Genomic DNA, 16,263 nt, shown 5'->3' with positions numbered 1-16,263 from the left:
AACCTTTATTAGGGAAGATCATATAGAAATACGTAAATTGCCAATTTGACATATTAAATTGACATTTTAATGTTTTTGGATTTCTGGACTGTTTGCCTTAGGATTCAAAGTATAGACCATTTGGTAAAATTCTGGGATAATACTCATGGCTATGTTATGGTTCAGTCAAGGCTACTATAGTCTTTACTTCATTCTTCATTCACTTCCTAATGTGGGCCAGATCACAGGTGTGGTGCAGTTTAGATTAAATCCTGGGCAAAGTACAGATTTTGGTCTGTAAGCCATATGTAGGCCACATAAGGCCTTTGGTATACAGATATTACACATAAGGCCCAGGTATGGGCCAAATGAATTATTTGTATTTAGCTTACTTCTGGTACTGCTAGGGCTATGTTATGGTTCAGTTAAGGCTATTACAGACTTGGACTAGATTTAGCCCACTGTTCACTTCCAAATGTGGGCCAGATCACAGGTGTGGTGTAGTTTAGGTTAAATTCTGGGATAAGTACAGATTTTGGTCTGTCAGCCATATGTTGGTCATATGAGGGCCATAAGACCTTAACAGAACTCAGCCATACAGATATTCCATATCAGGTCCAGCTATGAGCCATATCAACTATTTGTATTTGGCTTACTCCGAGTAGAAGTTTGTTATGATTCAGTTATAGCTGTTGTACCCTTGGCCCGGATATAGCCCGTCATTCACTTCCAAATGTTGGCCACATCTTTGCTGTTTATTTGGCCCACATCCATGCCAAAGGAAATTGCTATCAGGGCTGTTACCCCTCCCAAAACACTGTAAATGGACATTTAAGAACACTAACATCCAAAACATGCTAGATGACTTTCCATGTAAACAATACCTGAAAAACAAAGAGAGCAGTAATATGGCCGCAAAAGATTTGAATCATATATTTATGAAATTGGCAAAAGAGTCCAAAATGAAGAGACCAAATCCCAAATCAAACAAAAAGCAAGCAAAAGAAAAATGGTTTGACAGTGAATGTTCCTTTTTCAGAAAGCATCTCAGAAACCTGTCAAACAAGAAACACAATGACCCTGAAAACCAAGAGTTACACCACGAACACCACACAGCCCTTAAACAATACAAGCAAATTATCAATCAAAAAGGCTAAACACGTATATACATATATGATGAATTACTCAAAATTGAAAAGGCATTAGACCAAAACTCCTTTTGGAACCTGTGTAAAAAACTGAATTCAACCAAATATAAAGATACCATTGCAATACAGAATGGCAATGTTTGGAAAAACTATTTCTCAAATATATATCAAATTCCAGAACACTATGGTTTAAACACGTATCAGATGTTCACAACTGACAAATTGTAATCATTAGAAAATGTAATAAAGGACAACCAAAATGCTCTGGACATTCCAATCACAATAGAAGAGCTACAAGAAAAACTGGCTGATGTTAAAAATTGAAAGGCTTGTGGTATTGATGGTATCAGGACAGAAATGTTGAAACACAGTAGTAGTAAACTTAAAATGGCTATACTAAAATTATTAAATTTGGTATTAAAAAGTGGCATATATCCTGCAATTTGGAACAAAGGACTGATTACTCCTATTTTTAAAAACGGAGACAATCTAAATCTCATTATAGAGGTGTCTGTGTAAATTCTAAATTGGGGAAACTATTTGATAGTATATTAAATTCAAGAATACTGTCCTACCTGATTGAAAGCAACATACTAAGTAAATCCTAAATTGGCTTTATACCCAAACGGAACAATAGATCACATACTTACTCTCCATACTCTAATCCCAAAACAAGTGTATGACTTAATTAAATGGAAGTACTCAGAAAATGAGTGTGCTGTAAAAATTGGACAAAAAAGAACAGAATTTTTCAAACAATGATGCGGGGTCCATCAAGGTTGCAGTATATCCCCAGCACTTTTCAACAGATACATTGACCAGTCAAAACCAATCAAAACTACTGGAGAACTCTCCAGCCCCAGGACTTGACTTGAGTCAAGGGAAGGGAAGTTAAGTGTCTTTTTTTTATGCAGATGACCTATTACTGCTATCACAAACAGAGCAAGGAATGCAAGAACATTTGAACATACTCCATGATTACTGTGAAAACTGGGCAATCAGAGTAAATCTAGATAAAACCAAAATTATGATATTTAAAAAAAGCAAGATTACAAACTAAAAAATATCAGTTTATTTTGGGAGAGACAACATTGAGTCATACAACAGAGTATACATACCTCGGCCTGACTATCACTGCTTCTGGACATTTTGTCAAGGCTGTAAGTGCACTGGCAGAAAAAGCTTGTAGAGCTTATTGCTGTATAAGAAAAGTCCTATTCCAATTAAACCCCCCAATAAAGATTTGGCTTAAAATTTTCCAAAGTGTTATTGAGCTGGTCCTTTTATAAGGAAGTGAAGTTTGGGGCCCATTCATTAAACAAGAGCACTGGGACTCAAGCCAAGTTGAAAGTACATCTTGAGTTCTGTAAAAACGTACTGAGAGTCCACGGAAACTGTCCAAACCACGGGTGCAGAGCAGAGCTGAGCCAATTTCCCCTCTTAATTAAAATTAAGAAAAGAACAATCAAATTTTGGAACCACTTGATAGAGTCAGATTCAGATTCATGCCATCACAGAGCATACTTAGAACAGCAAAGCTGTCTGAAACCAGATAAAAATATCTGGAATGGAACAAATGAGGAAATCATATTCCTAAGTCAAAGTGATGCTATCGAAATAATTCCCAACTCACAAGTAAAACAAACAGACAAAGATAATAAACTGAGATATTTCAAGCAGTGGAAAACAGAAATCCAGTCAATAAATAAACGAGAATGCTATAATTCACTCAACGGAGAATTTCAACAAGCCCAATATTTAACCCAAATAAAACATCCTATAAAAAGACAAACCCTGACTAGTTATAGACTTAGTGAACATAAACTCACTATTGAAACTGGTTGCCAATGGCCAGAAAGAAAAAAGAGAATTTGTACCCACTGCAGAACTGGAGAAGTTGAGACAGAAATTCATTTTCTCACAAGTTGTCCAAAATACAAAGAAATTAAAGAAAGATTTCTTCCTCAAATTCAACCAGATCCCAGACTTTCTCATACTCCCAAAAGACAGACTGATTCAAACCCTGCTGGGAGAAGACAGAACTACAGTAGAGCTGGCAGGAGAATATGTTACTACATGTCACAAAGCAAGACATGTTTATATGTAAGATACTTTTTTACTTTTATTTTCTCTTTTCTTTTATTTCATTTTATTATTTACTATTTATATTCTATTGTTTATATGTGACTTTTTGCTTTGGCAACATGTTTGATCCACAATGTCATGCCAATAAAGCCAATTAAATTGAAATTAAAATTTAATTACTTGTCCCTCTGTAAAATTATAGCTGAACCACCAATCACAGGGCTGAAAGCAGCATTATCTTCCCAGCAACTGTAGAGTCTTAAAGGCTGACAAAAGGGGCTTCTTTCATTTAACGCCTCACATTTCAACACAAACTGAATAGGCAGGTTTGAATGGTTTATTTCCTCAGAAATGTTTTGTGAGTCCTGTCACCATACAGCATTATTTGAAAAGGAAAATGCATTTAAAATAAATACAAAATACAACCATTTGAAGTTGTATGTCCCTTTCCTACGTCAAAATAAAAACATAAATCCCTCCCCAGTGCTTAAAAAATTATTTGACATGCCATAACAGCTATGGAGATAGGTATAGAGTGGATATATAGGAATTATATCCACAGCCAAATAAATAATATACCAAATAAATAACTCACCACTATACTTTGCTGAGCAAACATTTGTTGACTAATGTTAAGTTTAAGACACACACGACATGCAGTGCATGCAGATGGGTGACAAACTAAAAGAAAAACCAACTTAAAGTGTCTTATTAAGGTGTTGGGCCACCATGTGCCAGCACAACAGCTTCAATGCACCTTGGCATTTATTCTGAAAGCCTCTGAACGCTGTCTAACATATCCAAAATCTCCAAAATCTCCCATAGGTGTAAAACTGGGTTGAGATCTGGTGACTGTGAAGGCCATAGCATATGATTCACATCATTTTCATACTCATCAAACCATTCAGTGACCCCTCGTGCCCTGTGAATTGGGACATTGTTATCCTGGAAGAGACCACTCTCATCAGGATAGAAATGTTTCATCATAGGATAAAGGTGATGACTCAGAACAACTTTGTATTGATATGCAGTGACCCTTCACTCTAAGGGGACAAGAGGACCCAAGCCATGCCAGCAAAATGCCCCCCACAGTATAACAGAGCCACCAGATCCCCTCACTGTAGGGGTCAGGCATTCAGACCTATACCGGTTTTTCCTTTGTCACCCATCTGTATACATAAAAGCACATTTACACACACATTCTTTCTATAGCTAACACACAAAGATCACAGTTTAATCTTTACTAAAAATGTTTAGGTAACATGTTGAACAATAAGATACAAACATATCGTTTAACTTAAAAGTATGAGTTTTTGCCTTTGTTAAATTGATGGCATTAATGACGTTGAATGAAGATGTGCCATAGGACTTCCTTTTTTTGATGGGTCCTGGTTCTGAAACCATAATAATTAGATTACTTGTTTTAATTTCCATGGGCACACAATAACCTGAGGTATATATAGTAACTATTATTTGAAACACAAACACTTTTATTTTGTGGTAAAATCATCAAAGGTAAAAAGTGGCTCATGTTACCCCGTTCTCCCCTATCTTGCCCAGGGACACTCCGACATGTGGACTGGAGGAGCTGGGGATCAAACCACCAATCCTCTGATTAGTGGACTTTCTCCTAAACCACAGCCATCCATATATGGTAATGTTTAACTCTAATGTAATTCTGTCATAATAATTTAATTTAATCCAAATATTTAATATTTCAAACATTAATCATTGATATAAAACACAAAATTAGTTTACAAGGCTGTACAAGTCATTAAATGTTTTTTGATAGTAAACTCTGATGTTCCTTATGGAAAACAATGGATCTGAATCATCACTTTGGAACTATTCGAGGCCACATGAGGCATGTGACCCGCTGTGTTTTTGACCCTTCGCTGTCGCAACTCTTTGCTCAAGTCCTAACACAGCTTATGACCGGAAAATTGTTTGCTGGGAATCCCTCCGAAATACGAAGAGTCTTGTACTGTACACTTCTTTGTTAAGTGTTTTAGCTTTAGTGATGGAATATGATTTGTAAATAAAGTTTTTAAAAATGCAGCCATTCCGCAGAGAGAGACAGGCGCAGCAATATGGCGCACCTACAGAGGATCCCGTCTCACACAACTGCCCAATCGGTTTTCTGCTTTCCTGACAGCTGGCCAATCACAGAGCCTGCATCAGCCTGAAAAGTATTCAACATGGAGACAACAGTTGAAAAGCTTGAGGCGATGGTAAGAACAGTGTAAAACTATTTTATTTTCTGAAATTGCTCTTATCCTCGTCGAACCACAATCAGCAGATTATTAATTATCGATCTGTTATTCACACGGGATGCAGCCTTTCTCAGTAAAAGTTTTTTGTGTGCCTCAGCGGTTTCCGTTGAAACACCAACACATTGCAAACCGCTTCAACCAACAGCTAAGTACTAGAACAGCGGCTATCGCGTCCAGCCTAAGGCCAGTATAGACATATTCTTTTTAAAACGGCTTCCTGTGGGCTTCAACATTTGATAACAGGACCACCATTTAACCATGTGCACAGCTCCTGTTCCGTAAAGTAGCATCATAACCAGCCAGCAGTCAGCCAGCACAGCCGGCCACAGTTTAGCGTCAGGATCGGAATCAAAGCTTTTGCTGTTTGTAGAAAAATCCCTCATATCAGGGTATTAAAGGACAGTCATTTTCAGTGTAGCTCAAATATCTTTCGGTGATGTTACAGCTAATATTATTAGCCTTTCCTAAAAAACGACCATTTACTCATTTTCAAACGTATTTTTTCACAACCCTACTATAATGCCATACTGGTCTGTAATTGTTTTATAGGAGGCAGAGAAAAACTGATTTAAAGGGAACTTTTAATGCAGTGAATAGACAACATGAAGTGTGTCTTAACCTGTAAAGATGTCTGTTTGTCCAATGTTTATCCAAATAGTCCTAACTAAAGGTCCACTGATGAGCTTTTTCTGGAATGTCCAACTGCATGTCACAATCTTCATCAATGAATGGAGTTGGCTCAGGTGTTATCAGTACACAGTGTTCAGTCATGCCATCGCACACAAATACACACATACAAATATAAACAAGCACCCATTAAACAAGTACACAATAAATAAAAAAACAGATATAAGTGGATTTGAATAAACAGAACAGCGAGCATTGTGGCTTAGTGGCAACCTGCTCCTGTGCCTTGCAGACCGTTAAAAAAAAACATATTGCCTGAGAATTAAAAGGCAATATTTCCTCGGGCTCATAGACAGCTGATTTTGACTGTTTTCATTCAGTCTCTTGTCTAGGTCCTTGCTGTTTCCCTGATGTAGGGTTTCCCACAGTTGTCACACCACTCCATTTATCTTCTCAGGGGTGGGAGGGGGGTTCTGGTCTTCAGGTCCTGTCTCAGGGGGTGTACAGCAGAGGCTGGTACAACTGTGAGATGCAGTTGAAAGCTCAGGAAAAAGCTAATAAGTGGATCTGGAGTTATGATGGAGTTATGATATTGCTTAAGTACTTTTCTCCCAGTCAAGAATGAACTTTGATGCTTAGATGAGTAAGACTGAGTCTACAGAGTGTACAGCCACACCAGCAGCTCTAGGCTCTATACTCCGTCAGAGCTGCTTGTCACATGACCGAACAGCTTCAGAACCCCACACACACACAACATCCTAACTAGGGTGGTATTCGACAATTTCTGTAATTTTCCAAAACTGACAATCCAACATTCATACCTACTTTTGTAGTTATTGGCCAGTTGGCAGAGATGAGAAAGGAGCCAGGGTTTGGACATCTTTCTCTAGCTCTCTTTTGTTACACAGCTATTTTTGGCACTTTTTGTATGTACAGCCGAGTAAAACACCATGAATGCCTTTTACAAGAGACTGTCTGAAATATGAGTCATTATCCACATATTTAATCCCTTATTGCATATCTCTCCTTTACCATGTTCATCTTAGTTTTGCATATTAATATGCTAACATTTTCTAATTTGTAGTACAGCTGAGGCTGAAGGGAATGTCCTTATTTTTTAGAGCATTTAATTATAAACCAAAGTATTGGACAAATTGACATTTTGACCTGATGAAAAGTGAAGGGATTACCAAAGTGAATAATTTATCCTGAGAGAGACATGAATATCTGTACAACATTTCAAAGCATTCCATCCAACTTGTCAAGAAGTTTGATTGTTGCATGAGTCAGGGGAGTCCCCAAAGTCAGGTCATCCTCTTAAGGACCATGAATGTCTGGTGGACCAGACTGGATGATCCATAGATAATAAAAAAATGAATACGTACTGAAGCGATGTTCAGGTTGACATTTGAAATATATTTAACCCAAAACAAGTCACATTCCATTTGACACAATGAAGTATTTTCTCACATTTACAGCTCAATGAGCCGTGAGAAAGTCCAGCCTTTAGCTAAGCTGTCTGTCCAGTGTCCTTTTTATATTGTTCTACTGATGGCCGTGCCAGAGAAGCAGTGCAATGTTAAAAGGGCATTGGCCAGAAATAGTTACAAGTGAAGGAAGTGTTTCCACTTTGAAGCTTCAGCTGTTGGCAGGTGCTCTGACTTCATTGCACTACTGTATGAGACAGCTAGCAGTGCAATAGTATTGTCAAAGCATCTGAAAACTGCAGGGACCTGCTCCATCAACTGCTTTTACATTTCTAGAATGAAACAAATCAAGTAGATAGATGGACAATGGTAAGGTGTATGGGGTGGGTCAGAGTGCATTATGCCTAGAGAGGTTCAACAGTTTTCCAATAATTGAGAGTAATTAGTGTACAGTGATATCGCTGTGTGTTGGCTGCTAACCTACTCTGGCTGGTAACATGAACAGAATTTCCTGAAAATAAGGTTGATTTAATGAAGTAAGCCTGGCTTAACAGCTAATCTCACTCTATGAAATAACATTCTGTAGAGTCTAATCAGTGCTACCAGCCTTATCAAACCAGTGGCTATGGTTGGACCTGTCAGCCTTGCTCTGCACTCTGCACCACATTTTATCCATGGACACGATATATACACTATCTTACCAGTTGTATTATGTGTTATTGTTGATTTTGAAATGATGTACAGCATTTTAATACTAAACTTTTTTGACAGGTTCTTTTTTATTTCATGTCAGAACAGGAGACATGGGACAGATGTTCATTAAAGATGGCAAAGATTTCATGGTGCTCTTTAATTTTCTGCTAAAAAAATACCAGTTCCTTTAAAGTTAGTTTTATAGACAGTGTGTAAGCTGCACTCATGAGTAGGGCTAGGTATTGAACTTCTATACTCTTTTGGTACATACCAAAACATGTCTGTAGTATTGTAGTCAGATCTTGTTTACTGATTGTTTGATCAGATACTTACTGATTTAAATAATATTTTTTTTGCAGTTTTAGACTATTTTATTCAGACAGAGTTCTTGTATGGCTGCTTGTGTAGATATAGAGCTGCAACTATTAATCCATTAGTCAAGTGACAGAAAAATAATCAGCAACTATTTTGATAATTGAAAAAAATGCAAACATTCTTTGGTTACAGCTTCTTAAATCTGAATATCTTCTGGTTTCTTTAGTCCTCTATGACAGTAAACTGAACATCTTTGGGCAGCGGACAAAACAAGATATTTCAGGTTGCATCTTAGATTTTGGGAAATAATGATTGATTTTTTTTACCATTTTCTGTGAACAACTAATTGATTAATCAGGAAAATATTCCACAGATTCGATAATGAAAATAATCATTAGTTGCAGCCCTATTTATATATTTGGCTTCTTTTGTTAAATAATATGATTTGGTATTGATACTGAAACTCAGGTGACTAGTATTAAAACATTTAAGACAAAACCTAGCCATACTCATGAGCAGAGGGAAGCAGGGTCAATTTACTAATGACTATTACTATTACTATCAGACCTTAAAGCTGAGTGTCTTTGCAGTTCCAGAAGTCAGAGGCAGACCTAGAGTACATTGAGAGGCGTCTGAAGCTGGACTTCATCAACAACACTGCAGAGAATGGATGTCCCGCTGAGGTAATAATTTAAGTACCACAGCTGTTATTTCACATTTTCATACAACTAAAACTAAAAACATTATTTGAGACATGGCAACATACACAAAACAATACAGTGATTTAAAGGGTTTTTTTGGGTGGGGTTGAGGGGGTTGAGATGGGTTCTGGGTGCCTCTAGCCCGACACCCCCGCAAAACCGGAGAGTACAGAGTGATACCTGTCGCATCAGAGCAAACAGAACAAATTGCCAGCAGTTTTGAAGTTTAACTAGTGTATAATAATATATTTTTGTATAATTTTGTAGTGTAAATTTAAATTCTAATAATCTTCATGATTATCAATATAGGAAGTCCCATATATTCTACCTTATCTTTAGTTCAGACCTTGGTTTTTCACCACACTCCTCTTGCTATACATGGCCAATAACAATACATAGTGAAATGTGCAAAAAAGCAACTAAGGCTGGATGCTCTAATGTTAAATTTGTACAGGCTATGAGGCTAATGGTTGACACTGTGCCTGCAGGAGAACCCAGCGGTGATGCTGGAGAACCTGAGAGCCATCAAGGCCAAACACACAACATTGTGCTCTCAGGTGAGGGAGATTGCAGCTGCACAGAAAGAGTCCATGGATTCCATCAGAGACAACCTTATCAGTGTCATGGGGCTGATCCAACACTTCCAACAGACAACTGATGTGGAGGTACACACAGAAAGAGCACACTCACTATACAAACACCACCTTGTGTGCATACAGTAGGGATAGTTGGGGGAAGTGTTTCACATTGTAAAGCCTTTGTGAATGTCAGTTATTAATGATCTATTGCTGATGGAATGATTAGTTGATAGGTGTAAATAATAAACCCCTTTTTAATTTAAGCACCAGATATTGGGAAAAGCTTGTAAACATGAGAACCTGGGATGAAAAGCTTCAACGGCAAAATGGGTTTAAAAATCCATCAGTGATGTGGCCTAAGAAAGCACATAAAACACTTATCTTCCTTTATGTATTTACTCTTGTGCAGCAGACACCAATATTGTGCGAGCATTGCAATTACATCCATAATGGTCCTGTCATGTATGAATTAAGAAATTACAGAACACTTACATAAAGGAGGAGTAATTGCTTTTTGGTTTTCACTTGAACAGATGCCACAATGATACAGATTTTATTTTCTATATTAAGAAGACTAATCATCATTATTGATAGAAAAAAATAAGATGCCACACTTCGTGTTCTGGGCAGGAGCCTTTAGAAAAAAGCCTGGACATCTTTGTAGCCTCCTTATATGCAGTTGGGGCTTCTCTAAGGAACCAAGGCCGGCCAGGACTTCCCTACTATACAAAATAGTTATCACTATCATTTTAATAAAATTATTCAATTATTTTCTTTGTCAGATGTTTTTCCTCAAATAAGTGAAACAGCTCCCTTCAGGATTGTAACGGCTTGCAAATGTCAGCCAGTCTGTATGGTCGAACACAATTTCTCAGTCTTACAGGAGTCTACCAAAATGAAGAAAGGTGAATTTGGCATCCTTTGATTAATAGTTTCATAACACAATCCTCATTTTTCGATCGCATTCTGAGGATCACTTCAGTTTACAATGATAGAAATTATAGTTTGATTTAAATCATTAGCAATTCTTGCTGGTTCCAAACAGCACCCTCACATCCAGACTGTGAAGGTTTCTGTGTTTTAATTTGTTGTGCGCTTGTGTTCTATATACAAACGAGTGACAAATTAAAGTAAAAACAGGTACAGGTCTGAATGCTTAACCCCTACAGTGAGGGGATCTGGTGGCTCTGTTATGCTGTGTTGCGCATTTTGCTGGCATGGTTTGGGTGCACTTATCCCCATAGAGTTAGGGGTCACTGCAAATCAATACAAAGTTGTTCTGAGTGATCACTTTTATCCTGTGATGAAACATTTTATCCTGATGGGAGTGGTCTATTCCAGGATCCATAGGGCATGAATCATATGCTATGGCTTTCACAGTCACCAGATCTTAACTGAACTGAACATATATGGGAGATTTTGGACTGACATGTTAGACAGTGCTCTCCACTAGAATACTGCCTTGGGATTGGGATCCCGCAGGTCCAACGGGTCCCAACACAAATCTTGCGGGAGTGGGTGGTTTTAACTTCGCCGCAGGTGGGATCGGGTGGTCAAAAAATATACTGCAGGTCCCGGGATTTAACCAGCGCTGTAGGCCGACTCTCACTGAGCCGGGCTGAGTGCTCAGTCAGCGCTCCTCTTGGTGCCTTCTGACAACGCTACCTGCTGCTGCTCCTCCTCACACACATACACATAAGCTCATGAGTGTGCACCACCAGCTGCTGCAACCTGCCAATTTCACCTGAATGAGTAAACAACAGAAACACTAAATAATGCGTGCATATTGCAATACCGCAGGTTATTACTACTTTTGTATTCATTTAGGAGTTAATGGAGGAGTTGTGAGCTTGCATCAAGTTGCATGCCATCATCATTAGGAGTGCTACTCCTGATCAGTGCATTAAAAGACACAGGAAAACGAAACAAAATAAAACAACCACAGCAAAACAAACAACCACAGCCAACAACATACATTCTAAAATAATAAGTAGGCTGAAATAAATAAATGCAATGTAATTTTGCCCTAGTACAGGCATACTTATTGCACTAGAATAACTGTAATTATTGCATTACAGGTATGGCAATTATGTATCTCTTTCTTAATATTACACAGTAAAATAACGTGTTTTCCCTGGGAGACAGGAGAAGACACAAAATCAGTGCAACTATTGTGCGGGTGTGAACAGTCAGAATGTTTGCGGGTGCAGGTGGGAGTGGACACACACATTGTGGGAGCGGGCGGGAGTGTTACAAACACATTGTGGGAGCGGGCGGTAATGGTCAGGAATCCAGCAGGAGTGGACAGGAGCGGGATTAAGAAAACAGTCTCTATACTCCACCATCATCAAAACACCAAATGAGGGAATATCTTTTGGAAGAATGGTGTTCCATCCCTCCAGAAGAATCTATTCCAAGGTCCACTGAAGTTGTTCTGGTGGCACGTGGCAGCCCAACACCCTACTAAGACACTTTATGTTGGTTTTTCCTTTTAATTTGTCCCCTGTCTGTATATCTCTATATATTTTTCATTCTTATAAATACTCAACACTATTACTAATGTTTGTTTCTTCAGTACATCCTGCCTATGATTATGAGAAATATTATTCATGCCTCCACCCAGTTACAGTACAATCTAGGGCTGCTCAATTATGGCAAAAATCATTATCAAGATTATTTTGGTCAATATTGAGATCACGATTATTTAACACAATTACTCATTGACTTGGGAAACATCAAGCATTTATTGAACTTTTAAAAAAAACTTGTATTTTTACCAGTAGTTTTCCTTGAACTTTAATTATAAATCAACTGCAAAACAAATAAAAAATAAATGCATCTGTAGGATGTACCTGATGGCCAGTATGTCCGTTAATATTCCAGAATCCGGCCATACAGAACAACTACTAGACATATGTTGAAATAGCCATATAATAGCCTACATTTAAACAGTAATATATAATAATACAATAAAACACAAACAACAAATGTATTTTAGTCAGCAGAATGAACTCTTCAGAAACTTTGTGAGCTGAGCATATAGGCTACAACAATAAAATAAAACAAATAGCCTTGCTGTTGTTAATTTAATGCAGCCATGTGGGCAGCCTGCAGCTGCAGCTCCACCACCACCTCCACCTGCCATGGTCTTCCCAAGCCCGTCTCTCATGGGGCCATACAGGGAAAAGTTAAACCTCCTACTGATCAATTACATATTATTTAACTGTGGCGCTCCGGGCTGATTGGTTTGTTTCACTCTCACTGTGCCAATACTGGATGTAATGTTACCTGAGAGAAAACAGTAAGACTCAGAGTTGTGTTAACTGCTGTTGAGCCAAGGCGCAGGGCTGTTGCTGGAGTGCGCACCGCCTTTTGAATCTTGTGCCACACCGAGTCACATCTGACCAAACACTCAGTGAATCTCTCAATGGCTTCCCAGCGGAGGCGGAATCCAACTTTTGCATAATATAAGTTCATATTTGAGTGGTCTTGGCAACATATCTTATAGGTCAGACAATATAAGACTATTTAATATGCTATTAATGAGTTGGCAATCAGCATATTTCCGACTGGACATTTTGGCCGTTGATATTTTCATCTGCCAGACAAATACACGTGATACTGGTGAAAAGCTGGCATATGCTGGCTAATGTAAACCCTGCTGCAGACAGAAAAAGCGCGGCTCTGAGCGGCTGGATGAAAGGAGCGATCATTACACGGAGCGAAAAATCCTCGTATCTAAATAATAGCATCCAAAATCTGACTGAAACTAGAACAAAGTAGCTTGTAGATGTCTCAAGAAGTCGGTTTCCACCACTGAACATTTGACTGTTTGTTAAATTCAGACTTGAATTTAATGAATTTAATGACGTCATGCTGTGAGGAAGACTCCACTCTGTCTGTCTCTGCGCTGTCCAGCTGCTCTCACACAAGATACGCTGGATTTATAACACAAGACAAAACCAGAGCATCACTGCGAAACAGAATGTGGGATAATTATCGTTTTACCTCAATTAACTTGTTTTTATAATCGTTGGAAGCCAAAATCGTAATTGAAAATAAAACTTGATTAATCGAGCAGCCCTAATACAATCCACATTACCTGCAGAGCAGCTGCCCCACATTGACCTCCTATAACAAATACATGAGTTTCAAGTTATACCTGTAAGACTCACGTTTTAATGCCGTTGTTCATCATTTATGATGTGAAAACATCAGATTTATAGTCAGAGAAATAAAAAGTGTGTGTCCTACTACTTCTGTTATAAAATTCTGGTGCACCACCACTGCTGTCAGCTGAGGAGTCAATCACCCAACGGTTAGAAGAGGTTGTACCAGCATCTGGTTCAAAAGTAGTTTAACCAACTTTGTTACATTCAGCACTCGAGCTGAGAGCTTCAGAGAAGGAGAAGGAAACAGAGTCACTCTGCTCATCACACTATCCTCCGATTCCATCTTCCCTCTCTGTTTCCATCACAGTTATGTATTTAGGTTATTTCGACTCTGTGAAAGTTTACAGCCTGTTGTGCTGTTATCATACTTACTCTGTGTACAGTTATGTGGCTAAAAAAAGGCAGTAACAAACTGCAAGTTGACTCATGATCTTCTCGAATGATGATTCGAATCATTGACGTCTAGGGGGCAGCCCCAGATTTCTACAACAATAGAATGTCTTGCAGCAGAATTTAGTTTCCATTTCAGACAATTTCCAGTTATTTTATCCCTATTTATATATTTGTACATTGTAAATATATTAAATTGTTAATTTCACGACTCATAAGAATAAATCTGAATTCTAGCCTCATAATCTCCAAAAACGTTCTTCTTGGTAACTCCCAAAATTACATTATCAACTTTTTGTGGAACAAATCCAGATCATCAGCTCTAAGGGTAGGTAACAAACTAGGTCTGTCATAGTACTTCAACATATTCTGTATTAAATGAAGAAGTGGGAGAGGGATGGCTCCACGTACCTTCTTATAATCACTTTTGGAAACATATATCCTAAATGTATCTAAAAATCATTATAAAATAAACCGCATCTAGCAAATCCCTTACAAAAACTAAATTGTTGGAGAACCAGTCTGGTTTGAATAAGAACTTCTTGTTTATAGTTATTACCATTGACTGTATATAAATATGGACGACGCCTCTCCACTTCATACCGCTATGCAAAAGTGATGCCAAAATATCTCCTTTCCGGGACGTGCTATCTTGCTTGTGTGACGTCATTTGGAGCCAGAGTCTGTGCAGTAGAGTCGGGCGGCGGGATGACAGCCTGCGGAACATGCCCCTCCAGCTGTCCTCCCGCCTGACGGAGGTTTGAGAGCGGCTGTCACAGCTGTCATTCATGATGTCAGACCACCTTTCTTTATTGTCAAATAACTAATTAAATTCAAACTTCTCAGAAAAATGAGTACTTAGACAAACATCAGCATGATAAGAACTACCTAAAATGACAGAAACCATCGGTGGGAAAAATTGATGTTATGTGTACTTTGATTTTTTTCATTTCGGCTAGAGGGGGTGGGACTTATGACCTATACTGCAGCCAGCCAACAGGGGGCAATCAAGATGTTTTGGCTTCACTTTTGGGGAGCTGTCATGACGTCCATCTTTTTGTACAGTCAATGGTTATTACCTTATTATTCAACAAAGTGGAGTTGTGAGGAGAGAAATTATGGGAAAACACCGTTTTTGCAAACAGTAGAGCCTATTTGTGGAACATGGACAATAATAGTAGTTTTGGTAAATAAAAGTCACACTTAAGAAGAAAACTGAGACCCCCTAATTTATCAAAGAATTTGTTTGGTAGGTAAAAACACATAGAATGTGGTTGAGAGACATTTTTCAATCCAGCTGATTCTGAATGTCCCAACAAGTGACTCAAAATCTAAGGCTTTTAATCCATCTTTTTCATAACTCCTAACTAACTGGGACTTACAAATATAGTGGGTTTTATTTTTCTAAACAAAATGAACAAATATGGAATTGGCACATTTTACTGTTTTTGGCTTAATGATAACAGAACAACAAGGGTATATCAAACGAGAAATCTCCTCTACACTTTCTTTTTTATTAATTACAGTGCCAAGGTATTTTACCTTCTGGTTCACGGGAATGCCACAAATCATATCAGAATTGCAAGAATGAATTGGAAGTAATCCAGACTTTTTCAAATTCAAGTGCAAGCCTGAGGCTTTGGAACATCTATCAGCTTAATCACCCTAAGCACTATGGAGGCAAGAAATATTGCTGTGTCATCAGCAAACTGACTTGTCAATTTTATTTGTCCAAAATATTGTTGCTATGAATATCGTAAGCATTTATAATCAATATAGACAGTAACTCAAAGGAGATACCAGACAACCCCGCCTTATACCTTTGGAGATAGAGAAACAGGCTCATGGGCCACTTTTTAAGGAAACACAGCTGCA

The 16,263-nt window shown here is 38.2% G+C and overlaps 1 protein-coding gene across 3 annotated transcripts in view; it reads left to right on the top strand.

Moving 5' to 3' along the window:
• Positions 1-5,292: 5,292 nt before the first annotated feature.
• Positions 5,293-16,263, top strand: part of ska2 (spindle and kinetochore associated complex subunit 2) — a 29,000-nt gene continuing 18,029 nt past the window's right edge. Inside the window, exons 1-3 of one of the 3 annotated variants that reach the window (XM_042431231.1) lie at positions 5,293-5,443; positions 9,138-9,230; positions 9,737-9,913. In XM_042431231.1, the coding sequence (XP_042287165.1) occupies positions 5,411-5,443; positions 9,138-9,230; positions 9,737-9,913 (303 nt within the window). In that variant the 5' untranslated portion in view covers positions 5,293-5,410. Of the gene's footprint in view, positions 5,444-8,295; positions 8,382-9,137; positions 9,231-9,736; positions 9,914-16,263 lie in introns of those variants that run through there. The other 2 variants (XM_042431232.1, XM_042431230.1) reach the window with 2 other exon arrangements.

The sequence above is a fragment of the Thunnus maccoyii genome, chromosome 13 (genome assembly GCF_910596095.1).
Source record: "Thunnus maccoyii chromosome 13, fThuMac1.1, whole genome shotgun sequence".
In the NCBI taxonomy this organism is placed as follows: Eukaryota; Metazoa; Chordata; class Actinopteri; order Scombriformes; family Scombridae; genus Thunnus; species Thunnus maccoyii.
The sequence above is the reverse complement of the archived record's forward strand: the minus strand, read 5'-3'. Positions and strand labels throughout refer to the sequence as shown.